The 24,635-nt window shown below is 49.6% G+C and overlaps 2 protein-coding genes across 10 annotated transcripts in view; one reads left to right on the top strand and one right to left on the bottom strand.

Annotated features, from left to right (window-relative positions):
• The window catches only part of elmo1 (engulfment and cell motility 1 (ced-12 homolog, C. elegans)), an 80,428-nt gene extending 76,574 nt beyond the window's left edge, over window positions 1-3,854 (top strand). For all 6 annotated transcript variants that reach the window (XM_060044178.1, XM_060044180.1, XM_060044179.1 and 3 more), the window contains 4 exons: window positions 755-862; window positions 1,304-1,386; window positions 2,468-2,545; window positions 3,392-3,854. In XM_060044178.1, coding sequence (XP_059900161.1) covers window positions 755-862; window positions 1,304-1,386; window positions 2,468-2,545; window positions 3,392-3,592 — 470 coding nt within the window. In that variant the 3' untranslated portion in view covers window positions 3,593-3,854. The remainder of the gene's footprint in view (window positions 1-754; window positions 863-1,303; window positions 1,387-2,467; window positions 2,546-3,391) is intronic.
• A 4,472-nt stretch (window positions 3,855-8,326) lies between these two features.
• On the bottom strand, window positions 8,327-24,591 carry pex1 (peroxisomal biogenesis factor 1). Of its 4 annotated transcripts, none has more exons than XM_060042685.1 (24): window positions 24,371-24,591; window positions 23,401-23,547; window positions 23,238-23,321; window positions 22,769-22,883; window positions 21,756-22,444; window positions 21,535-21,654; window positions 21,290-21,410; window positions 20,819-20,925; window positions 20,556-20,644; window positions 20,266-20,398; window positions 17,962-18,058; window positions 17,655-17,825; window positions 17,394-17,548; window positions 16,930-17,116; window positions 16,079-16,254; window positions 15,340-15,474; window positions 14,881-14,945; window positions 14,358-14,500; window positions 13,686-13,789; window positions 12,887-13,066; window positions 10,508-10,753; window positions 10,136-10,348; window positions 9,794-9,924; window positions 8,327-8,661 (listed from the first exon to the last, which is right to left on the bottom strand). In XM_060042685.1, exons 1-24 carry the CDS (start codon window positions 24,476-24,478, stop codon window positions 8,577-8,579), a joined length of 3,801 nt encoding a protein of 1,266 aa, XP_059898668.1. In that variant the 5' UTR covers window positions 24,479-24,591; the 3' UTR covers window positions 8,327-8,576. The 4 variants fall into 4 exon arrangements, with proteins under 4 accessions (XP_059898668.1, XP_059898670.1, XP_059898669.1 ...); XM_060042687.1 differs by having other exon boundaries at window positions 10,151-10,348; XM_060042686.1 differs by having other exon boundaries at window positions 16,079-16,251.
• Window positions 24,592-24,635: the final 44 nt, after the last annotated feature.

Raw genomic sequence — 24,635 nt, 5'->3', positions numbered from 1 at the left:
TTTATATATATACGCAAGGCTGTCATCGGGGAGCGGCATCAAGTTAATACCTCTCGACACACACACGCGTTCCAACTGTGTCACAAAAACACACACACACGCACGCACGCACGCGCACGTGCGTGCGCATGGCAGCCGTCTGTGGATGAAACTGAGCCATCTGGAGATGTCATGCTTGTCTTTACTTCTTCTTCTATTCAGGGTTTCTGCACCTGCTCCCTGTGGACATGCGCCTGCAGTACCTTGCTGTGTGTCTGTGTCTGTGTATGTGTGTGTGTGTGTGTGTATGTGTGCTGCGGGGGAGGTGTGCTTGTGGCGCATGCCTCAACCACCTTGTCTCTTCCTTGTGTCGCACATACCAAGTTAACCAGCCCTACGAGGGAAGCAAACACAAACCAGCCGAACTTAAAAAGATGCAAAGCATTAATTCCGGCACAGAGGATTTGATTTCTAGTTCAATTTTTTTGGTGTATTTTACTTTGTTGGGCCTTTACTTTGAAACATCGCCCTTTTGAAATGACCATTAAAATGATTGAGGACAGCGTTTGCTCCGGCTTGTTTCACTATCGAGAGTCGGTCCTCGGGCCACACTGGGGGTCCGCGGGGGGGTGCTGCCCATCGATCCATCACCCGGATGACCTTTACTCACCTGTACCTCGTTACTTGTTAGCCCACAGGAAGGACGTCACGCGTGACAGCTATTGACATATTTTATTCTCTCTCTGTCTGTCTGTCTCCCTCGCTCTCGCTCCAGATAAGTATTGGTACTGCCGACTGTCTCCGAACCATAAAGTCCTCCACTATGGTGATCTGGAGGAGAGCCCCCAGGGCGAGGTGCCGTTCGACTCTCTACAGGACAAACGTAAGAACCGGCTCTCTCCTCTGGGTTTATTAGAGCCAGCGGACACAGCCAACCCTTCAGCTTCACAGTGTTACTTCAAGGTGTCGTCTGTGAATGGGTTTCTACACGGCCACGTTTATGTGTAGTCTACATGTATACATATCTACATCAACCCTTATCCTCTGTGCAGTACATGCAGAACAACCTTTGCTTGTAAACATCCGGGCTCTGCAGTTCAGAGCGAGCGCTTGAGAGAACATTTGAAGTAATGAACAAATGATGGAAAAAATAGAATACAGCTGTCGGCATGGCAGGGCTGCTCAGGGTTTATCTGATGTTTGACGTTTCTAGGTTGGATTTGAATGTTTAATGTGAGGTTAATTGAGCTGCTGCTGCTGTATGGCTGCTATTATTGTTGTTGTTGTTGTTGTTGTTATCAAAAGCTGTGCTTCTCCCCCGCAGTGCCTGTGGTCGAAATGAAAGCTGTCGTCACGGGCAAAGACTGCCCTCACATGAAGGAAAAAGGAGCACTGAAGCAGAGCAAGGTGTGTGTCTGTCTGTCTATTCGTCAGTCTGTCTGCCTGTCTCTCTGCCCATTCGTCTGTCTGTCTTACCTGTGTGTGTGTGTGTGTGTGTGTGTGTGTGTGTGTGTGTGTGTGTGTGTGTGTGTGTGTGTGTGTGTGTGTGTGTGTGTGTGTGTGTGTGTGTGTGTGTGTGTGTGTGTGTGTGTGTGTGTGTGAGGGCTTATTCAGAGGGGAGGCTCGTGCGGGAGCCTTGCATAATATCCAGTGGCCTTACTTAGCTTTGGCTTCAGAATGCCTGGCGAGTCACGACACTGGGGCCAGAGAGAGCTCAGAGCTCAGAGTCGTGAGGTGGGGGCCAAAGAGAGCTCAGAGTCAGGACCCCGGGGCCAGAGAGAGCTCAAAGCTCAAAGCTCAAAGCTCTAACCCGCATCCTGCTCATTGATGACATACTCCCTACGACTAAGTAGGGAAATGGTGCATCTTGGGAGCCACTGATTGGTGGATCGTATTAGACCCCTTGTTTGTTTGAGTTTGTTTTGTGGGTTTTTTACAGGCCAAAGTCACCTCTGCAAGGCTGGGTCCATGTATGCCGAGAGATAGAAGGGAGGGATATAAATAGAAAGATTGAGATAGAGAGGTACAAATAAATAGAGGGAGACTGTTTGTCATTTTTTCTTTGTAAGGTTTGAGTATTAGTTCTGTGTGTGTGAAATTGAAGTAGTGTGCACGGCGCTGATCTGAGGAGAAAAGAAATACACAAAATGTCAAGAGTTCAAGTGATGCATTTGTTTACTCTAAATAAAACATTTGATAACCCAGGACTTCTCTGGGTTATCAAATGCCCCCTCTCTCAGCCTCTGAGCTCTCTTCCTGTGAGTCAAAGGAAGGCACTATTTGCTCACACACATTTAGAGAAGAGCAGATGTGGCTAGACGTCTCGCTTTGTTTTGCCGCTGACCAAACACAAACGCACACACATCTGTCCCCCATACAACCTACTGTCTCCACGTTCACCAACTCCTGTGTCTTTGGTTCTGTATTTAATCCTCTTATTCAATCTTGCCCTCTCGGTCTCACTGTCTCTGTCTCTCTTTCCCTCCAGGAGTGGTTGGAGTTAGCCTTCTCTGTCCTCTATGAGTCAGACGAGTATTTGAACTTCATGGCTCCAGACAAGCATGAGGTAAGAACACAAGTAGCCACCTTAGTAGCAATGAACAATGAACACCCGAGATTAAAGAATCGTATTCCCGTAGCATTTGTCATTGATTAACATAACGCCAACGCTTCTATCAAAAGTGACTTACTAAAGAGGCTGAGAACATTCAAAGGATATAATCTAAATAAAAACATTGTGCAAGTTTCTAACAAAACAGCTGGACAAAATGCAGAACCGCTCTGGGGGTTTCCAAAGTGCATGATGGTTGAACCTCAGAGATGCAGAAATGTTAAATCGTAACAAAGTGTGTTCTAAATCCAGCAGAGCTAAAAACAACATGCCGCTCATTAAAGGGACACGCCGAGATGTCTGCATTCAGACCAGTTCCCTGGGTTAGCATTACTGTCCAAAGATTTCCAATGCGCTCCAAAGAGTTGCTTTTTTCAAAACGAGTGCCATCAACGACACTTGATTGTAGTCTGCCTCCAAACACACAGATGATTCAGCCTTATCTTGGGCCTTGTGGTTAGTGCTGGCTGCTGCTGGCTGAGGGGTCTGCACGGAGGGAATCCCGTCAGCTGCACACCACAGATAGACTGAGAGCCTCAGTGCCCAAAGTGGTGCCAAAGGATCTGTGTGTTTGTAGATACCAATATCTCTGCGTATCGCTCTGATGCAGTCGGCTCATCCAAGTGATAACAATGTGTAGAAAGATAGAAGTAGGTTCATTCTAAAGAAAAGGGTGAAGACACTGATTGAAACAATGCTCTGTAATTCTGCGGCTGCGGCAGTTCCCCATCTGGGGATTGCTAAAGTTGATCTGGTTCTAAACCCTCTCATCCTCTCTCCCCCCCCCCCCCCCCGACCCAGTACTGCGTGTGGACGGACGGTCTGAACGCCCTGCTGGGCAAGGAGATGACCAGCGAATACACCAAGGCCGACATGGACACCCTGCTCTCCATGGAGATGAAGCTCCGCCTCCTGGACCTGGAGAACATCCAGATCCCCGAGGCCCCGCCCCCCATTCCCAAAGAGCCTAGCAACTATGACTTTGTTTATGACTGTAACTAAGTACACGCCCCCGCCCCGCCCCTCCCTCCCTCCCTCCCTCCCTCCCTCCCTCTCTCCTCTCTAGTCCAACACCTGCTGTACTGGACCCGTCCACTTTGTGTCAAACTACAACAAACGCAGACGAAGGAAAAGAAGATAACGTGAATAAAAAGAAAAAAAGAATCATGTATAGACAAACTGTGATCGAAAAAAAAACAATAACAAAGAAGTATTGGACTTTTTATCCCTTTGCTTTTTCTTTTGCTAGAATTTTAGAAAGAAATGTGGTCTTTGGCTCCAGTGGGGGTCTCTCTCTCTCTGGTGCCCGTGGAGCAGGGGTCTTTTTTGCAGGGCTCCCCGGATACTGTCGAAGTGGGGGCTCGGAGGGATGTGTCCGTCCGGCCCCGCCCGCTGGTCCTCCAGCGCCGCTTTCCTCTTCTTCTACACTCTTTAATGAGCGTGAACTCTGAAACTCACTCGCTTCCTCAAAGGAATACCTGCTGTCGCGTGCTTGGAAGGCAATGGCACCGTGGGCAGAAGCCTCTACGATGTGTTCATGTGGATCAAGCTGGTCGTACTGTTATCTTGTTCTTATTTTGAATGTGGAATCATTTATTTGGTTTTTCTCATGCTGTGCTGAGTTGCGAGGGTGGCTCGATTTAGGGGTTCATCCCTAAACGGGTGAACTAGTTCGTATTGGAGGGTTTGAAGGATTCCCATCGTTCCACCTTTCTTTTCCTCCTAGTTGCAGCAGCAGCAGACAAAGAACGCCCTCAAAGATAGGAGATCATTGCTAGGCGGCGTGTTTATTGTTTACTTCTGTTGTTCTCCTACTCTGGCCATAATCCACGCATACTGAAGACTGTTACAACCAGTGCATTTGGACTCTGTTACCACAGGAAGACTCTCCCTGGAGTCCGGTATTATTCATGTGGTTAGCACACGGCTATGTTTCTACCATGTTGTGCTCACTATCAACGCACAACTGTGCAAAGAGAAATGCACCACAGACCCTGAAAGGAACACGTACACATGTGCTCTCTCCATCGCTTAGTTTCTCCTCTCTCTCTCTCTTGTTGAAATGACTGCTGTATACTCCATTCTCAAGCAATATCTCACCCTGTTAGTGATTAGTTTCCTCTCTGTCCGGTAGCTGATGGTGATTCAGCAGATCTTCTACCGTGTCGACGGTGTTATAAGATGACGTGATTCGATAAAGGGAAGCTGTCCCAGCTATTTGTTTTTCTTTTTTTTATTTAAAACAGATCAAGGCCGTGGCTTAGACTTGGCATATTTTTTGTATGATTGATATGTTTCTCCTTCCTATTTAATACTGTCTTTATGTTTTTACCCCCCCCCCACCCCCCCCGACCCAAAACTGCTGTTTACATTAAAAATTGAAGAACTGAAAGCGTTTGGTTGCTTTTCTCTCCTACCTAAAAGGCGAAAATGAGAACATTTGAACGCTGTCCACTGCACCATGAAAATCCCTGACTAACCACTCATTGGATGTACAACGTTATCAAATCCCATATGCATCAATCTTTACATTCATTGGCATCTTCATCTAATGTTAAATCTACTTGCACATCAATCCAATATGCATTCGAATGAAACTTCCCATCTTTAGCCACTCAAGCAGAGTGGTCTATAAATAGGTCTGGCGTGTGTACCGGCGGGAGAGACGCTCACACACCCGCTGGACCCATGTGTCTCAGGACATTTATCACCCAGAGCACCAGCCACGATGGCAGCCCTGTTGGCACACAGCCTCCCCCTCTTCTATCATAAACCCTGGCGCGTGGGCGGATCCCCGCGCCGCTCATCGTGTCTGATGGCTCTATCTGACAGCCGTGCAGCCAGCCAGGCGAAGCCCCACTGAGCAACGAAAGCGCCTCGCACTACGACATCCTCGTCCTCTGATGAACGCCTGACGATTCCCCGTGGTCGCCAAGGAGACGGTTCGTCAAAACGGCACGACGCCGACATCTGTCACGCTGCCACCATCCCGAGTGAAAACTCCCAACTAGCTGCGTTAAGCGCTCGCTCCCTTGCGTTCCTTGCGATGAGATTCACAGCTCAGTTATCTAACTCTTTCTTGCTCCAACATATATAGGCAGATGGCACGCGGCATGCTTGAGCAGCTGTTGCGCACCCCGAATGGCTGCACACGTTCCTGTGATTGGGGGAGGGTTTTAGGGTGAGGGGAGAGACACTGATAAGTGGATTATTTCACTGAAGCTGAGGGCCCGATGAAACCCTGTAAGAGAGTTATTAGCTGGTACGGTTAAAGAGGGTAGCAGGGTGGAACTGGAGGGAGTCATTACCGAAGGGAGGGAGGGATGGAGAGATGGACAGATGGATGAACAGAGGAGTAGAGAGGGAGGGAGGGAGGGAGGAAGAGATGGAGAAGGAGGGAATGGTCGTGGAAGGACTTTCCATAAAATGATTGATAAGCACTACAAACCAAATAGGCCTTCTTTGTTTGACGCCCTGATAGATGTTTGTTTGACGCCCTCTACATGAAGACTGACTCTTAACAGTCTTCATGTGGAGGGGGCCAGCACGCCCAGGGTGGGCTCAGCAAAGCGGGACACGCTGATCAAATCCCGTCACAGGGCTGCTGAGTACATCAGAAGGGCTTTGTTTCACAGCTGGCTCTCAGACAGGTTGCCGTGGCGACAACCAAATTAGCCCCACTCCTGACCTTGATCAGCGTCTGCTCGGGAGGAAGAGGTCAAGGACCACGGTGGGAGGGAGGGGGTTAATTAATGTGACGCACGCTTCAGAATGAGGACCCTTCTCTGTAGCAAACTTAAGATTAAGTGTACTTAAGCATTAGCCTACTTGACTTAAAAGCACACTGAACATGAAGCACTCTCGACACACAAGTGTGCTTAAAACTACGACGCCTAACATGAAGGTCATTAAATATGAATTAGTCTTATGTGACAGGACATTTAACACAATAGCTTTGTCATCGGGCTGCTTCCTGTGAATGTTCCCCTGCTTGACGGTCCTGCTCGTCGCTGTAAGGAGAAGACAGATGAGTCTTTGTTCGGGAGACCAGTTCCTCCGGGGGAAAGACAGCCCTGTGAACGTGACGATGAACTCCCAAAGTAGCTCTGGCGCTCTATTTCTGTATCGCACGGTTCATCCGTTGCTGTGAAACCGCAACGATGGATTCTTCCGGAAGCCTCGTGGGTGTGTGGTTATTACTTTGGGTTCAATAGAACGGGGCTTGGTGCGAGAGGGAGCTTCAATGTACCGATGGGCCTGTGTCTTTATCAGCACATTCAGATGTGGAGGAAGGACAGTGCAGAAAGAAATCGGGTATCAGAGAGGACTTTCATGTCCAGTGTTTTTATTTATTTTTTAAAGGGAAAGCTAGGTTAACCCAAGTACACACTGAAATAGGAATGAGCAAGCAAGGTCCAGGGCCTAGGTGTCTATATTTACCAATGTCGTTTTCAGTGAGGGATGACAGCAAAAGTGCATTAAGTAAAAAAATACTGTCAAGAAAGACATCTCCCAGAAACCAGGGAAGAGAACAGCCCCAGACAGCTGCTGCTGCTGCAATCTGAAGTCAGAGCTTCCACCTCTCAAGGTGTCCTTGTCGTCTTCCCTCTCAAACTTTTGACTCATTTCAAATCTTCTGAAGAGTCAGGCCTCAGAGGCAACAAAGCTAAAAAAAAATAAGCTGAAAGAATCCAATTCTACCAGAGGTTTAGAGAAAAAGCCAAAGGTTTCTGTTAACTCCCAAGGACAGACAGACATCAAATCAGATCAGAAGCACCTTTAGCCAGACTGTCACCGTGCCAGCTGCTATGACCAGGATCTGTTTAGGCTCTTCTATTTTCCGCTGAGATCAAAGCAGCACTACTTTCAAAACATTCCACCAACATTTCAACGGCTTAACTTTGGTACAGCGTTGCCTTATAGACCATGGATAAATGTGCAGTCTGTGAATGATCTAAAACGAAGGACAGGATAGGCTAGTTGTTACAGTGTTTACTGACGGATGAAGGGTTCTTGGTTCAAACTCCAATGCTGCAGTCCTGTGGCAGTGGGCGTCCTCGAGAAAACACGTCAATAGTAATGCATTCATGTGATGCAATGAAGAGGAGAATATGTTACAAGTAGAGCTGTCAGTTAAACGCGTTATTAACGGCGTTAACGCAAACCAATTTTAAAAAAATTATCGTGCGATTAACGTAAATATTTTATTTACAAAAAAAAATAATAATAATAATTTCTTTGGCTCAAAACAAAGAAGCAGTAGCCTGACTGCTATGTTCAAATGACATTTGTTCAAAGCAGTCGTTTAATTGCACTACAGGCTCTTTTTTTGTATCGTCCTGTTTTGATCAGTATATGCCAATGTTGTTATCAATAAAAAATCATTTGCACAAGACAAGCCGATGCACTTCACCATGTTGATAAGAGAATTAAAATGAGAAGAATTATGGGACAAAAAAATCAAGGGATATTTAGCATAGAAAAAGAATTTGCGATTAATCGCGATTAATCGTGAGTTAACTATGACATTAATGCGATTAATCACGATTAAATATTTTAATCGCTTGACAGCTCTAGTTACAAGGCTAAATGAATGACAAGGATTACACTATTAGTGGTCATTTGAAAACCTAATTATACTTTAAAAGATCATAGAAGTAGAATATAGAATATAGAAGAATATATTTTCAAATCCTGCTTAGAAGTCATGATGGAAGAGAAAACCCCCAGACGATGGAAGTGAATAATCAATTCATTTATTAACGTTGTTCAATCATCTCCATCCCTTACCCTTAATTACACAAACTGATATGATACATATTTACATTAGTCACAGCACTGACGCTGTGTGGGAATGGAATCATTCCAACTTGTTTACTAATTAAGTTAATTAAAAAACGCAGCCAGATTTGCATTTCCCTCAAATGCCCCTCAGAAGGAGCGCATTAGTGCAGTGAGGAGGACACGTCTCCCCGCGCTGACGGGGTCAGGCCAGTGTGACCCGCTGTCCGGGTTTGAACAGGGCCGGGCTCCGGGCCCCGCGGGCCCCTGGGTCACCGAACGCCTCGTACCTGAGAGGACGAGACAACACTGTCAGGTCAGATCACATTTCCTCTGTTTGTTTTGCGGCAGCCGAATGAAAAATACTTTTTTTTCACAAGCAGGTTGACTCCATAAAACCCGAAGAACCCTCGGTATTGCGTATGATACTTGGTGCACCACCGAACCTGCCCACTTAATAATTGAACAGTTAAATTATGATCCATCGTTTTTCGCAGATAAATTGATCCTCAAAAGAGGAAGATCACGAATCAGATCAGTCCCTTGAAGGAACCCGCCACGCAGAATCCACCCCAGGGGGCCTGCAGTGACCTAGGGGGGAGACAGGAGGGGGTAGACAGGAGGGGGGAGACAATAGGGGAGGGAGACAGGAGGAGGGAGAGATGGGGGGGGGCAGGAGGGGGGAGACAGGAGGGGGGAGACAATAGGGGGGGGAGACAGGAGGAGGGAGAGGAGGGGGGGGACAGGAGGGGGGAGACAGGAGGGGTGAGACAGTAGGGGGGTGACAGTAGGGGGGTGACATTAGGGGGGTGACCCTAGGGGGTGACAGTAGGGGGGTGACAGTAGGGGGGTGACCCTAGGGGGTGACAGTAGGGGGGTGACAGTAGGGGGGAGACAGTAGGGGGGTGACCCAGGGGGTGACAGTAGGGAGGTGACCCTAGGGGGGAGACAGTAGGGGGGTGACCCTAGGGGGGAGAGAGTAGGGGGGAGACCCTAGGGGTTGACAGTAGGGGGGAGACAGTAGGGGGGAGACAGTAGGGGGGTGACAGTAGGGGGGAGACCCTAGGGGTTGACAGTAGGGGGGAGACAGTAGGGGGGTGACAGTAGGGGGGAGACAGTAGGGGGGTGACCCTAGGGGGGAGACAGTAGGGGGGTGACCCTAGGGGGGAGAGAGTAGGGGGGAGACCCTAGGGGTTGACAGTAGGGGGGAGACAGTAGGGGGGTGACAGTAGGGGGGAGACAGTAGGGGGGTGACCCTAGGGGGGAGACAGTAGGGGGGTGACCCTAGGGGGGAGAGAGTAGGGGGGAGACCCTAGGGGTTGACAGTAGGGGGGAGACAGTAGGGGGGTGACAGTAGGGGGGTGACCCTAGGGGGGAGACAGTAGGGGGGTGACCCTAGGGGGTGTCAGCGAGAGCTCTCACAGTCGGCTGAAGCGCTGCCAGTCCTGGGCGCCCAGGGAGGGTCTGGTCTGGGCCAGGGCGGAGGTCAGGTGGGCCTGGCTCAGCATCAGGCCGGCCCCCCCGGACACCGAGCGGCTGCGGACGCACTCCTCCTGCACGGCAAGCGGGCGGAGAAGACCGGGAAGAATTAAGAATTAAGGAACACTGTTTGTTATAATCGGCACGTTTAACCGCCATTGGTGGTATTGATGTCGTGTTGGTGTTGGTGTTGTGGTTAAGGTGTTAAGACATGTGGCCTCAGGTCAAACGCCCCGCCCTCCACCTAACGCCCTCCCCTCCGCGGTGTCTGCCCCCCCGGCCCACCCGTCGTCCGCTCACGTCGGTCCTCCTGTAGCTGCCCTTCACCACGCCGACGTCCAGCAGGAGGCGCTGCAGCTCCTCCGGGCCCAGCTCCTGGAAGCCCCCCCGCAGGGTGGGCATGCAGGCTGGGGGGAGGCTGCCGGCCGACTCGCGGGCCAACGCCCCCGCGCTGGACTCCTGGGTGGTGGACCCGGGGCCCGATGCGCACAGGGAGTTCTGGGGGGTCGGGAGGGACGGCCGGAAAGGAGCTGGTTAGAACAAGAAAAGGCAGCGGCCCCCAAAGGGGAAGCGACAGCACCGTCCCTGGTAGATGGGGCGGCTGGCTTCCGATTGGCCCAGGGGTCTAAGACGACGCCCCCGATGACGGGCTCTTACCGGCGGCGAGGGAGAGGCGTGTCCCAACTCGGACTCGTAGGAGCTGCCGAAGTACAGCCTCCAGGCGTTGCTGCCCCGCGCGGGGTCGGCGGCCGGCAGCATGCTGTGCTCCAGGAACACCATGGACTGGTCCAGGGACAGCGCCGGCTCCGCCTCGCCCAGAGAGTCCTCCGAGGCGCTGCTGTTGTTCAGGAAGATCATGGAGGACAGGCTGCCGTCGCTGTCCGAGCCGCAGGCCGGCGGCTCCTGGTGGGAGGCGGAGAGAAGCGCTCAGTTACACCCCCGTCACTGACATGGGGAGGGGGGCACGATGGGACGGGGGTAGGGGGTACACCTCCCAGGGTTAGTCGACCTCTAGGGTCATATTTAGCCGGATAATAAATGAACTGATAACCGGGGCGAAGACCTCCTCTTCTGTCAACGGTCATGATTTTGATTTATTTTCCAGGGGTTTCGTCTTGGCTAAGCTCTATGAACAGATGTCAAAGCTGATGAGGATCTACATCGTCGTCAGACGATAGCTGATGGGATCCACAAGGACTGTTGAGGCAGCCAAAGCCAGTACACTCACGATTGGTCCCATTGGATCAGGGGTCACCAACCTTTTTGAACCAGAGAGCTACTTCAAGGGTACTGAGTCGTAAGAAGGGCTAGTTGTTTGATACCATCTTCCTGGTTAAGATATGATTTTATATATATATATATATATATATAATTACATTTTTCTTGCTCTATTCCGCCATGTTTTTATTTATTTTGTGGGTCCGCATCTAGCTCCACCTTTAAGTTGTGCTTGCTTGCTTGTCTCAGCAAAGAGGGCGCAGGATATTGAACTTTCTAGACAAGGTTAGAGTTTTTAAATTAAAAAATAATAATTAAATATAATATAAAATATTGTCATTGCCATCAACTCGACATCGCTGCAAGTCTCGTTGATGAAAACACGAACAACACAATTAAGTATGAATTTTCCAATTTGTTTTTGTGCTATTTTCAGAACATGCCCTGCGGACGACTCACATGGTCCCTGAGGGGCAACCAGATACCCGCGGGCACGTGTTGGCTACCCCTGCTTTGGATGAAAGATTCTGCTCAGTTGGATATAGTTAACCGGTTAAAACTGGAAACTGCTTAAGGGTTGACAAGGAGCTCTGAATAAAGGGGATGCGATTACTGCTTCACAAGTTCTGGTTAAAATGAATCATTAATTTGTTTTGATTGACTGTTGTTGAAAACCAGCTCAAACAGGGTTTGAGTTATAGCGCTTATCGGTGTGAAAGATACGCTAGGGAAGAGAAGATTAACGCTCCAAAGACGATGTACCAGTGAAGAATCTAACAGTGTAGAGAAACGATTACATGCACCAAGCTCATCTGAGCACTCGAGCCAGTTGTCATTAACAACATGTCAATCAAGACTGTCTCTGCCTAACAAACTCACACAAAAGTCAATCCGTTTCCATACACCCTCGCTTCACTGCCCCAGTGTTGACTTGAAGTCAGATTCCCACAGCAGGCGATTTACCAAATCCAAGCTTTTATTTATTTTCTATTTTTAGTGTCGGTCTCAGAGTGGATGTGACAGGACCCGGGTTGACCCAAATCATGGCCCTTTGGTTCTGAGCCAAACAATATACCGAAGCAATGAGACAACAGCAAAGCCATCACATGAGCGATGACATCATCGCCGCTAGCACTGTTGACTCCAAGGGCATACTACTCAAATCTGGTAGAATCAGAATCAAGACCCTTTCTAACTTTTCCTTGTTCACTAATATACAATAGTTATTCTTGTCTCTATTATATGTGCCCTTTCTAAACAATCCACCAACGTTTAAATGTCTTCAATATGGATGAAAAGTTTGCCTTACAGATTCTACAATTTTGTACCACTGACCTTTAAAAGGCAGCCTACTTTGACCAGATTACTTGGGCAATCACGCATGAAATCAAACACATCCTGTGAAGTTAAGATCAAAGCGTTAAAGCTAGGGCAGACCGTTTGGACCAACCAGCCAGAGTACCATGTAGTCTGAAAGGCTCCCACCCGACAAACCCCCAGGCCCTCAGGCCTCCCTCTGAACACGGGACTCCCTCGCTAGCCTGAGATACAGGCCTGCCTAGCCGCGTGGAAGACCCCAGTCATGTGGAATGAGTGCACGGCGCAGTGCACGGGCAGATTGCACGGGCAGAGTGCACGAGAAGAGTGCACGGGCAGAGTGCACGGGCAGAGTGCACGAGAAGAGTGCACGGGCAGAGTGCACGGGCAGAGTGCACGGGCAGAGTGCACAGAGTGCGCGCGTGCCGTGCAGGGATTAAGTTGAGATAAGTACTTAGTCTCCAGTATTATTCCAGTATATCCAGTGTCCCCCGTACTGACCTGCAGGGCGGGGGACGGGGGGGGGCCAGCGTGCAGGGCCTCCAGCTGGGCGTTGTACAGCAGGGCCTTGAGGTCGGCCCCGGTGAAGAGCTCCGTGGCCTCGGCCAGCTGCCGCAGGTCCACGTCGGGGCCCAGCGCCAGGGCCCCGCTCAGCGCCTGCAGGATCTCCACGCGGTCCTCCTGGAGTCGGGGGTGAGCGCTGCCTTACTGCCATGGCTTCTTTTCAAGAATCTTTTTTTTTATCTTTATTTATTTTTATTTTGTTGCTTGAAAAAAAAAACATGAATATTTACTCAAATATGATCTTTCTCAATAACGTTTAAAGGTTATCTTAAATCGCAAAAACTGATTGAATAAAGAAAACTTTTTGACATAGAAGATACTAATAAATAGACATTTAGAATCAGAAGTAAATAAGGATCGTTCCAACAGAGAAAGACAACTGTCTTCAAAGGAAGTGAATGTCTGCCTGCTCCCAGTCAACATGTATTGATGAAACACTGTTGGTTTACTGTCAAGGCATGAATCCCACAAACATCACCGGCGGTTCATCTACGTGTAGATACGATGCGACAAACCATCTTCAGGAATAGCACTTCAACGCACAGTTCTTTGAAATAGTATCATTGGTGGTCATCGTGGTAGAGCACGAAGCCCCTCCCTGCTCCAGACGACATCTATCTGGGGCCACTGTCGCTTCGGATCACGTCGGCTCAGTGAATAGAGAGCAGATGAAAGCAGTGTTCTGGTGCTTTTTAGCAGGGCTACTGAGGCCGGCAGGGACCTGCTGGGTACTCACCACGTCAGGCGGGGGGCAGTACAGGGACTTGTCCAGACGCCCTGGTCTGAGCAGGGCAGGGTCAATCATGTCTGGGCGACTGCTGGCCGCAAGCACATAGACTCCTGATAACAACACGCGCACACACACACACGCACGCACGCACGCACACACATGCACAGAAAGTTTTCAAGACGTGTCCTTGGAGGGGGCGGCAGTGTGAAGTCCGGACTCTGAACTGAAGGCGACAGGTCTTTAGGCATCAGGCAGCTTGGGCAGGGTTGTGTATGAGCTGCCAGAGGTAATTGGGATAAAGTGGCCAAAGTCACCTTCCCCTGTCACTCGCTGAAACCTATTTTATATGACCTTTTTATAACACTTCTGCTGCCAAAGCAAGTGGAAAACAACGTAAAGAGCACTTCCTAATAATAATGCTCCTTTTGTAGCTCACTTGAGCTCCAATATAACGTACAAGTTAGCGCTCAAGACTGCTATTATGAGCCTTTCTGCAGCCATAAGTTGTATTCGTTATTGCAAATAGTTGGTATTTGACCTAAAAATGAATATAATATATGTTGATAATAAAGTTCATATCAAAATGTGTGTATAATCCTAGAATCCTTTCAGCACCACTACAGCACTGTGCAGAAGGTGTATCCAACGGTGGGAGGTGCAGGGTGGGACAGCTCCTACCTTGCAGCCCCTCCACCCCGTCCAGCTGGGTCAGGAGCTGGTTGACCACGCGGTCCGTCACCCCCGTGCTGTCGTGGCCCCGCCGGGGGGCCAGGGAGTCAAACTCATCGAAGAACAGGATGCAGGGCGAGGCGGCCTGGGCCCTACAGGGCAGAGCGAGGAGCACAGAGCCAGGTTCACACTCTGGGCTGGTGGTTGGATTGGGATTGTGGTCCCATTTACATGTTTGTCTTCTGTCCTCTGCGTTTTGTTTCATCAGTCTGAGCTTGATTCTTTGTAAAGGGCTTTGTCTATTCCTATAAATACTCTCAAGACATTCAAAGCTCTACTGAAAATCTTCCTTTTCAATAGGCCTATAAGGACTGTGATTGGTTTATGTAATCGTTTTCCTGTTTCCTGTTTATCACTTGCTTTTCCAGCCCATTGGCAACAAGAAACAAACACAGTTGCTCAATTAAATTCATCAATATTATAATAAATCCTATGAGGGGTCTTCTGGGGACGGGAGGGAGAGCGGACCCACCTCTGGAAGACGTCGCGGACCCCCTGCTCACTGGCTCCAATATACTTGCTGAGCAGCTCTGGCCCCTAGCAGCAGAGACGGTGACAGAAACCAAACCCACGTCTCAGTGTCTTCTGTCTGCAGCGGCACCAGCTCAGCCCATCAGGGTCCACTCCAACAAACCCCATAGATAATCATTTCAATTATTCTCTCTGAAAGATCATTTTTAAATTTGCCCAACCAGGAAAATACTGATTGTAAATTAGTTGCATGTTTCTCTGTCAAAATAGGGAGAAATATTAGACTTATAAGTGTATGTTTCTATGTAGAAAAAAAGGCATATTAACATTTCAAATCAAAGCATAACAGCCACTGTGCAACGTTCCTATAGAGAACTATCAATTTCAAATATCGATTTCTCCAGGGGTCCCAGGAGCCCACGGGGGGCAGGGTGAGGGGCCCTCCCCACGGAGGGGGTACCTTGATGCTGATGAAGTTCATGCCGCTGTCCCGGGCCGCGGCGCCGGCCAGCAGGGTCTTCCCCGTGCCGGGGGCCCCGTACAGCAGGAGCCCTGAGCGGTGGCGGATGGGGAGTCTGGAGAACAGGACGGGGTACTGGGGGGGGTACAGGGGGTTCCCATGAGAGACGCAGGGTGATGGTTAGTCTGGAGAACAGGACGGGGTACTGGGGGGTACAGGGGGGACCCATGAGAGACGCGGGGCGATGGTTAGTCTCCCAGCACACAGGTAACACAGACATAGCAGTAGATATATATAAATAGCATTTGGCAGATGCTTTTAGCGGAAGCGACTTTCCACTGTACGTACGGCTGTCGGGAGCAGTTAGGCCAAGGTGTCTCGCACAGGGTCACCTCGACACTCGACCTCTACCGGGGATCGAGCCAACAACCTTCCGGTTACAAGACACCCCGCTCCACCTCCTGAGCTAAGACCACCCCTCTCTCCTTTTCATTTTGGCGGATGTGATCGCAGGGAGAACATAACAGTGAACGTGAGCAGGTTGTTCCCCCTCCTCTGCGCTCCGTCCTAAAGCACCTCCAGGTCTCATGGTGTTGGAGGTCATAAAGGAAGGGCCCTGACCGAGAGCTGCTGGCCCGCTGCCCCCGGTAGAGCGGTCACGACGCTGCCCCCGGTAGAGGGGGCACGACGCTGCCCCCAGCCGAGGCCTGGTCACAGCCGGGGGATCTGATTGGCTCACCTTAGCAGGAAGCAGGACGGTGTCCATGAGCTCCTGCCGCACCTCCTTCAGGCCCCCCACCCGGTCCAGCCCCACCCCGGGGGGGGTCTCCAGCCTCACCCCCCACAGGGACGGCGGGGTGAAGCCCTTCATGGCCTGCTCAAAGTGACTCCATCTCAGGCACAGACCATCGCCTGCTACCGAGAGAGAGAGAGAGAGAGAGAGAGAGAGAGAGAGAGAGAGAGAGAGAGAGAGAGAGAGAGAGAGAGAGAGAGAGAGAGAGAGAGAGAGAGAGAGAGAGAGAGAGAGAGAGAGAGAAATTCAGTGGTTGTGTGTGAGCATTCACTTTCACTGACACCCTTTTTTGATCACTAGATCAATCAAAATCTCCTTTCAGAAATATTAAAGACTCACAGAAATGAGGAATTCCTCTACCAGTAAACGGACAGAATTAAGAATAAAGAACAAGGGATATGGTCACGGTCGATTGATGCAATGTGCAGCTCAGTTGAACCAATTGTTACGAGCACAATCAACGAAAAAGAAGACACACAAAGACGAGTGATGAACCAAAGCCTTAAGACCCAGACTGAAGCCCTCCCTCTGGTGGGGGGCAGAGCCTACAGAGCCTAGAGAGGGAGCCTTAAGACCCAGACTGAAGCCCTCCCTCTGGTGGGGGGCAGAGCCTACAGGGCCTAGAGAGGGAGCCTTAAGACCCAGACTGAAGCCCTCCCTCTGGTGGGGGGCAGAGCCTACAGAGCCTAGAGAGGGAGCCTTAAGACCCAGACTGAAGCCCTCCCTCTGGTGGGGGGCAGAGCCTACAGAGCCTAGAGAGGCCCAGAGAAGGCCAGAGAGCGGGCGGAGCGGTGTACCCTGGTCGCTGCGCTCCTCCCGCACAGCGCTGGCGTGCACGGCCCGCTCCAGCAGCAGCGCCAGGTCGCGGGCCAGGTAGCCGTCCGTCTCCATGGCGACGGCCCCCAGGTCCAGCGTGTCCGCCGTGTGCGCCGACAGGCAGGGCTTCTGGAGGACGAGGCGCCGCAGGATCTCCGCTCGCTGGGCCTGAGGGAGGGACACGGCGCCGCCACACCGGCCAGGAGTGAGTGAGTGAGTGAGTGAGTGAGTGAGTGAGTGAGTGAGTGGCATCATATATGGCAATCCCATTTATACCCCTTACCCCTTCCCCTTCCCCCTTCAAAACAAGGGGGAGGGGTAAGGGGAAGGGGCAAGGGGTAGAAATGGGATTGGGCCAGTGAGTGAGTGCGTGAGTGCGTGAGTGCGTGAGTGCGTGAGTGCGTGCGTGCGTGAGTGCGTGCGTGCGTGAGAGAGTGAATCCAACCTGGTCGGGGGGTTGGATGTGCAGGAATCCCTGGAAGAAGTGTGAGCCCTGCACGTCAGTGAGGGAGGGGTGGAGAGAGTGCTCCGTCTGGCTGGTGACCACGAGACACACCAGGCTGGATCGTACCACCAAGTCATCCACTATGTCTATCAGACCTGCACACACACACACACACACACACACTTAGCCTACTGGGATTCTAGTGTGTGTATAAATACAGCATATAAACAATCCATATCATGGAAATGAGTTGATTTGTACTCTGAGCGATGTGCTGTCGTAGGAGGGCCTCCGGGCCATGCTCATGTTCCGCCGTGGTCGCAGCCCCCGTCACATGATCGAGGTCGTCCAGCAGGACCACCGAGGGCTGCCTCCACCGGGCCCGTTGGAATGTTTCCTCCAGGGAGTGTCGCACCGTTTCGGCCCTTTTCCCTAGAAATATAAAGTGCATAGCGTTCCTGTGTCTGTGTGTGTGTGTGTGTGTGTGTGTGTGTGTGTGTGTGTGTGTGTGTGTGTGTGTGTGTGTGTGTGTGTGTGTGTGTGTGTGTGTGTGTGTGTGTGTGTCTACCTTTCAGCTTCTTGCAGTCCACCACCTCCACGTACGTGTCCAGCTCCTCGCCAGCCTTCCTGCACAGAGCTCTGGACACAGCGCTCTTCCCACTCCCCTGGGAGGGGAGACAGGGCCCCACCATTAACAACAGAGGCCTGGAAGCCTTCCAGGACCGTGCGCTCACACCGATAGATTAATGAGCAGCGGTAGGGGCCTGCAGCCGCTCATGAGGGCTGGTGACGGGGAGCGGCTCCGTGTCCGCTTCCAGAACAGCCAGGAGACTTTTATTACATTTTTTGCAGATGAGTGGTGTCGATGTAGCCTGGCTATTGCCAGACCAAGCTCAATCCTAGATTGAGCTTGGTCCGGGGAGGCGGCTATCATTTTCTTCAGCACAAGAGACGTGATCAACGGGCCTAGTTCAAACGACTCTGTACGCGATTGGCTGGTTGCCGTCGCTACCCTGTCTTAACCAGCCAATAGCGTGCCAGGGGAAAAACCAAGCTTGGTGATTGGCTCCCGCAAAAACGTATCGAAAGCAGAAAGAAACGAATTGCTCTTCTCCAGACCCTTCTGCAGGGCGAATTCAAATCGCCAGCAGAATGGCCTGGGGGTAGCCAGTCTAGTGTCGATGCTGATACAGCAACCAATGGCAGAGCAGGATTGTGCTTTCTCCAACACTAGTTTCTAGTGAACATGGAGAAGAATTATCTCTTGCAGTACCGGGTTTATCTGAGCTCTAATCAGTCTGTTTGTGGACCAGAACACACACACATAAACACAAACACACACATGATCGTCCATACTGATTCGATTGGTAGATAGATTCACCCCAGGAGTACGTTTATGGGAAATATTTTATGTTTTCTAAATAATAACAGGGGAATTTTTTCAGGATGAAGATAGTTGATCATGCTGTAGAACCATCTTGATCCTGGACCCACCCAACGTGGGTCTGCAGCGCTGCTCGACCAGAGCATTAAGCATTAAGTTATGTCCTGGCGTCACCCTCCAGCAAATCACGGAAAGTTTCACAATCAAATCTTCCTTTGGTTTCCCTTCATTGTGTTGAATATAAAGCGCTGGACGGTTTGCTACAACACACGCACAGACACAGGAAGTTAGGCTTTCCAAATACCGCTTTTAACCCAGCTTTCATAGCCCTCTTACAAGTCATTATTTTCTTTATTAATTATTCAGGGATTCCCTTCTCGTGTTTTGCTTTAATCTTTTGTTTATAATGGTAGAAACACTGCTTGGGGTGTCACTGTGGAATTTCTTTCATTTTGTTTTAATTTATTCTGTAGAAAAACTAGGACAAAGAACAAGAACAACTCCACAAAGAGAATTACTGCCACTATTAAAAGCGGCTTATACGTGTTGCCGTGTATATATTTGAACACAAACAGTTTACATATATACACGCTCTATATTCTTAACATAGCCAAAGAGTATTATTTCCCAAAGGCTACCCAGAGGGACGTGAAGGAATGCATTCCACAACGCATTCCGACCGAGTAAACCGATAATATCAATCTTCTAAAGGAGAGTCCTCTTATGATGGTATCATATCATCATATGATAAAGGACAGTCCTCTTATGATGGTATCATATCATCATATGATAAAGGACAGTCCTCTTATGATGGTATCATATCATCATATGATAAAGGACAGTCCTCTTATGATGGTATCATATCATCATATGATAAAGGACAGTACTCTTATGATGGTGTCATATCGTCATATGATACCATCATATGATGAAGGACAGTCCTCTTATGATGGTATCATATCATCATATGATAAAGAACAGTACTCTTATGATGGTATCATATCATCATATGATAAAGAACAGTACTCTTATGATGGTATCATATCGTCATATGATGAAGGACAGTCCTCTTATGATGTATCATATCATCATTTGATAAAGAACAGTACTGTTATGATGTATCATATCATCATATGATAAAGGACAGTACTCTTATGATGTATCATATCGTCATATGATAAAGGACAGTACTCTTATGATGGTATCATATCGTCATATGATACCATCATATGATGAAGGACAGTCCTCTTATGATCTATCATATCATCATTTGATAAAGAACAGTACTGTTATGATGTATCATATCGTCATATGATAAAGGACAGTACTCTTATGATGTATCATATCGTCATATGATAAAGAACAGTACTCTTATGATGTATCATATCGTCATATGATAAAGAACAGTACTCTTATGATGTATCATATCATCATTTGATAAAGAACAGTACTCTTATGATGGTATCATATCGTCATGTCCGCGCCTACCTTGGCCCCGGTGATGAGCAGGGCCCCGCCGTGCAGTCCCTGTCCGAGGGCCCCCAGCTCCCGGGAGAGGGGGCTTCCCAGCAGGCTGTGGGACATGAACTGGAAGCCCGCCTTGCTCAGCTGCTCTGTCCCACTGAAGGAGGAACCGTCACAGCAGATCAACAAGCGCAGAGCTTTTAATTCAAAGACAAAACCGTTGTTTTGTGATCGGTCCGACCCCCGCTGGCCACGGTCCAACACATGCGGCCGTTCAGAGCGGTGGGGGGGGGGGGGGGGGGGGTTCAACTCACCCGAGAGTGCCCAGGAGGGGGAGCTCCGTGTACGGGGCGTCAGCCACCACCTTCGTGGTCGTGTCTGCCGTTGGCGGCCCTCGGTCGACCTAAAGCAGGATTAGGGACGGGGAATTAGGGGCTTTTCAGAGAGCGTTTTCTGGCACACTGGCTCCTGGAGGATTGGGCTTCATTGCATTTTTTCCCCAGCAGTCGGAAGCCAGAGGAGAGCTACGCCGCATTGGGGAGGTGTTTGGGGTTGAGGAGGACGCTCAAGCTGCTACCTGTACTCCGGCCTTCTGGAGGACAGCTGGGGCCAGCAGGAAGAGCTGGTCGGGGAGCTCACTCTCTGCTTCCGGCTGCAGCACAGTCAAGGCCAGCTCCAGTTTAGCTAAAGGAACGAAAAGGGTCATGTCTTTGTATTACAAATGGGGGAGGTCAAACCGCTAGTTTAACCTGGAGGTCCTCCTCGTCCGTTGGAGAGGAATCTGCCTATATGACCCCCTGCAGGCCAGTGCTTTGATTATTAATTACACAATGAGGGACTATAGTGGTCGGGGTTCGAAACCGAATGCCTACCACCTGCAGGCATCCTTGAGCAAGATGCCCTAACCCCTACCTTCTCCTGGAAGACATTAACCTCAACATTGCGCTGTAAGGCGCTTTTGATTAAAAGTATCAACAGAATGACTAAATAGCAATATACAATATAATGGTCCCTAATTGGCTCAAGGCACACTGCTCCACTATATTACCATTGGGTCCATGAAGTAGGATGATGCTGGAGCGGGCGGTGAGACAGGCTAGGGGCTCGTGGCTCTGAGAATGCAGCCAATCGAGGAAGGCAGTCTGGATGGCATCATCGCTCTCCTCAGGCTGAACAGAACAACATGGGCATGAGATGAAGGCAGCCAACAGCAAACGCTTAGATCAAACCCGAGGGGAGAGACCGCCTGCTCTCCGGTGCCTCCTCTCAGTGGACATCTGTCTAGTTGCTCACCAGCGGTTCTAGAGGCTGCAGGCGGACGCCCGAGGCTACCGTGACCGTCGACTCCACTGGCTGAATGCGCACCGTTGAGTGGGGATCGATTTTCATGCTCGTTGCCAAGTGCTGTGTAATCTGCAGAGAACCAACGCAACACACACAACAGTTCTGAGCTAGAGGGAAAGCAGCGGGGGCTGGAATGAGCCAGATTGGGCTGCTAAGACGGGGACACTCACCCAGACCCGTCCAGAATGGATCTCTCCACGGTTCTGATCATCCTGCAGCTCCTCCACGTGGTGGCACACCACGCGCACCACCGCCAGCTCCTTGCCTTCCTCCACCTCCTCCTGCTGCTGCTCCTTCGCCAACTCCTCTCCAACCTTCAGTGCACCTGCGTTCTTCTTGGGCTCCGTGGCCCTCTTGGCGCCGTCCCTGGCCTCCTTGGGGGTGGGGATCTTGGACAGCAGGCCGTAGGTGACGGCCGACTGGGATAAGATGGAGCAGCCGGTGTCCACGGTCTCGTTCCAGGGAAACAGATGGACCACGGCGGCGGCGCCGGGGTTAATAGTGCAGAGAGCGTTGGGGGGCTGATGGCACACCCGGAGGAGCGAGGCACTGAAGAGCGCGGGGAGCTCCGGAACCGAGGGCATCGTCTCCTTAGCGGGGCCCACGGCGCCCGTGAAGAGGTAGCGCATGAGGCCCGTCAGGTTGCCGATGCCGCCCCACTGCTGGTTCTGAGCGGGGGACGGGGGCCGCGGTGAGGAGGGCGGGGGTTCAGAGGAGGGGTGGCGGTACGGAGTCGGGTCCTGGCCGGATCCGGGCGGAGTGCGGAGGAAGCTGCCCGTCCCGGGCCTGGTCTTCGGGGAGACGACTAGCTCAGAGGACCGCTCCAGGCGTCCGTGAGGCACCGCTGGTTCAAGGGACGCTGAGCAGAGGGAAGACACCATAAGGGATTTGGATCAGTAGGTTTGGATCTTTAATAATAAAGACATTCTTTGCAAAATGCCAAAGTCAGTAGGATTAGTTTGAGGCTATTTTAGCACTAGAAGCTGGCTTGAATTAAACATGTTTTCATCGTCTGGATTTATGGCAAGATTAATTTTTTTAATAATTCATAAAGTTTATAATTGTACAAACAAACATCTCATGTCTAAACCCCAGGAAGTTTTAAGAGTGTCAGACTGTTACTTTAATGATTATTCAAAACCAGCATTAGATAAAGTGAGAATGTTCAGTGAGTGATGCTGACCGATTCTGATGTAGACGGCGGTGCGCTGGTCAACCCACACTGGAAACACAGCGTCCTTGAACACCACTCTAATCTGGTCCAACAGCTGCTGCTCCAGGGCTGCGCTGTGGAGCTCCTACCAAGTGTCAGCCCGCATGAGGCAACAATCATCAAAACACACACACACAGGAAGTCAATAGGGCCGTTACATTGCCCTTTGAGATGTGGCAGGAGACCGCCATGTTTTAATTGGACTGGTTACTTAAAATGTGTTATTAACTTTGGTCAAATTCAATGAAAATAACTGTATACATTGTCATAAAAAAAATAGAATCAGACTCTTTAATTGGGTCTTTATTATTGATTAGCTTGAGGAAACTCATCCTCTACTTTTGTTATGAATTGATCCACTGGATGGGAGGGGGGGGGGAATATTATCTATGGGCCGTTTTTTTGACAGGCCTCAGACCAAACAAGTCATCCCACTCACCAAAATCTCCCAGTCATCGGACGACAGAGGCTCCACAAAAACCTGATGAACAGACGAGACCTGCTGACAGGGCCTCAGGAAGCCCTTGGGAACACAACACACAGTCACGATACACACACAAACAAACAGTGTCTACCGCTGCAAAGTAACTACAACCCCCAACCTGCTCTCCCTCTTTCAGGCCCAGCCTCTCTCCCAACTGGCGACACAGCTCCACGATATGCTCCTCAGGCTTTGAGGAGCGCCTACTCCTGGTCCAGCTGAGAAATACTGGAGATCCATGGCCCCAGGACAACTCCAAAGCCTGGTTCTATAGTACACAAACCATGCAATGGTGTTGATATGTTGCATTGGGTAAATATGTGTGTGCCTTTGGGTGTGTGCACACCCAAAGGTGTTTGCATACATGCTAAAAAACACACAGAAATAAATTTAAAGTAATTTGAAGTAATACTCTAACACTAAATGTTTAGAGATTAGAATCAAACAACGTTTGAAATAAAGCTGGTTAATAGAATAGTGTGCAACGCATGTTTATTTTATTATATAATACTTTGTCGCCACCAAGCGAAGCAACAAGGACATTGCAACAACATTGCACAATCGGGATCGCAGTTCCTTTATCGTTATATATTTATAAATGTAATAACCTAAGCATCGTTGAAGATGTTCAGCTTGGGCAACTTGGATGTATTACCTGACAGTGTGTGTTTTGTCATGAAATAAATACATTTTAATTGCCAGTATAATGAGTCTAATCCAATAAATCTTTCTGATAAGAGTATAGGGACCTTAATTTGCAATCACATGGAATAAAGGTTACTTCAGTGAACCAAATGGAAGGATGATTCATGAACTTGAGATAGGGTTCAAACTGAAGTCTGGACCATAAAGTTTGACAGATTCAGTCATGAATATAGATTAAAAAAAATAAGTCAAGCATGGTGTAGAAAACCGTAGTAAACGCAAGGAAATTAACAAACCAGTTAATTCCAAAACACAAGAAATATAGCAAGTACGACAATAGCCGTTTCATATACTAATACAGCCAACATAGCAATGGATTGGCAGGTCATGCCTCATAAGTAGCCTCAGTAGATTCGACTCACTTGCTAACACATATGCTAACTTACCTCATGCAAGGAAAGATGGGATATCACGTTTGGGGGAAGGTGAAGGAAGCAGTTTTTTGCATTATTGAAAACCACTGTGACTGGCTGAATGCCTTGATTGACAAACATTATTTAAAATGACTCATAATCTATCATTTGAAAGCTAGCTTGTTAATAACTATTCACCGATCGACGCACTCTGTGTGCCAAAGTGAATCCAGGCGACTGTTTTCTTGAGTTTCAAAGTAAAAGCCTCTTCAACATCTAGAAGTCAATCTATCTTAGT

The sequence above is a fragment of the Gadus macrocephalus genome, chromosome 22 (genome assembly GCF_031168955.1).
Source record: "Gadus macrocephalus chromosome 22, ASM3116895v1".
Classification (NCBI taxonomy): domain Eukaryota; kingdom Metazoa; phylum Chordata; class Actinopteri; order Gadiformes; family Gadidae; genus Gadus; species Gadus macrocephalus.
This window is presented reverse-complemented; position numbering and strand designations above follow the sequence as displayed.

What these genes read in the sequence shown, in the direction of transcription:
- pex1 (XM_060042685.1), bottom strand. Translation starts at nt 24,478, where the DNA reads ATGTTTGTCAATCAAGGCATTCAGCCAGTCACAGTGGTTTTCAATAAT. An exon ending in GCCTGAAAGAGGGAGAGCAG is followed by an intron (nt 23,322 to 23,400) that starts GTTGGGGGTTGT and finishes TGTGTTCCCAAG; the next exon opens with GGCTTCCTGAGGCCCTGTCA. An exon ending in ACGACAGCACATCGCTCAGA is followed by an intron (nt 17,549 to 17,654) that starts GTACAAATCAAC and finishes GTGTGTGTGCAG; the next exon opens with GTCTGATAGACATAGTGGAT.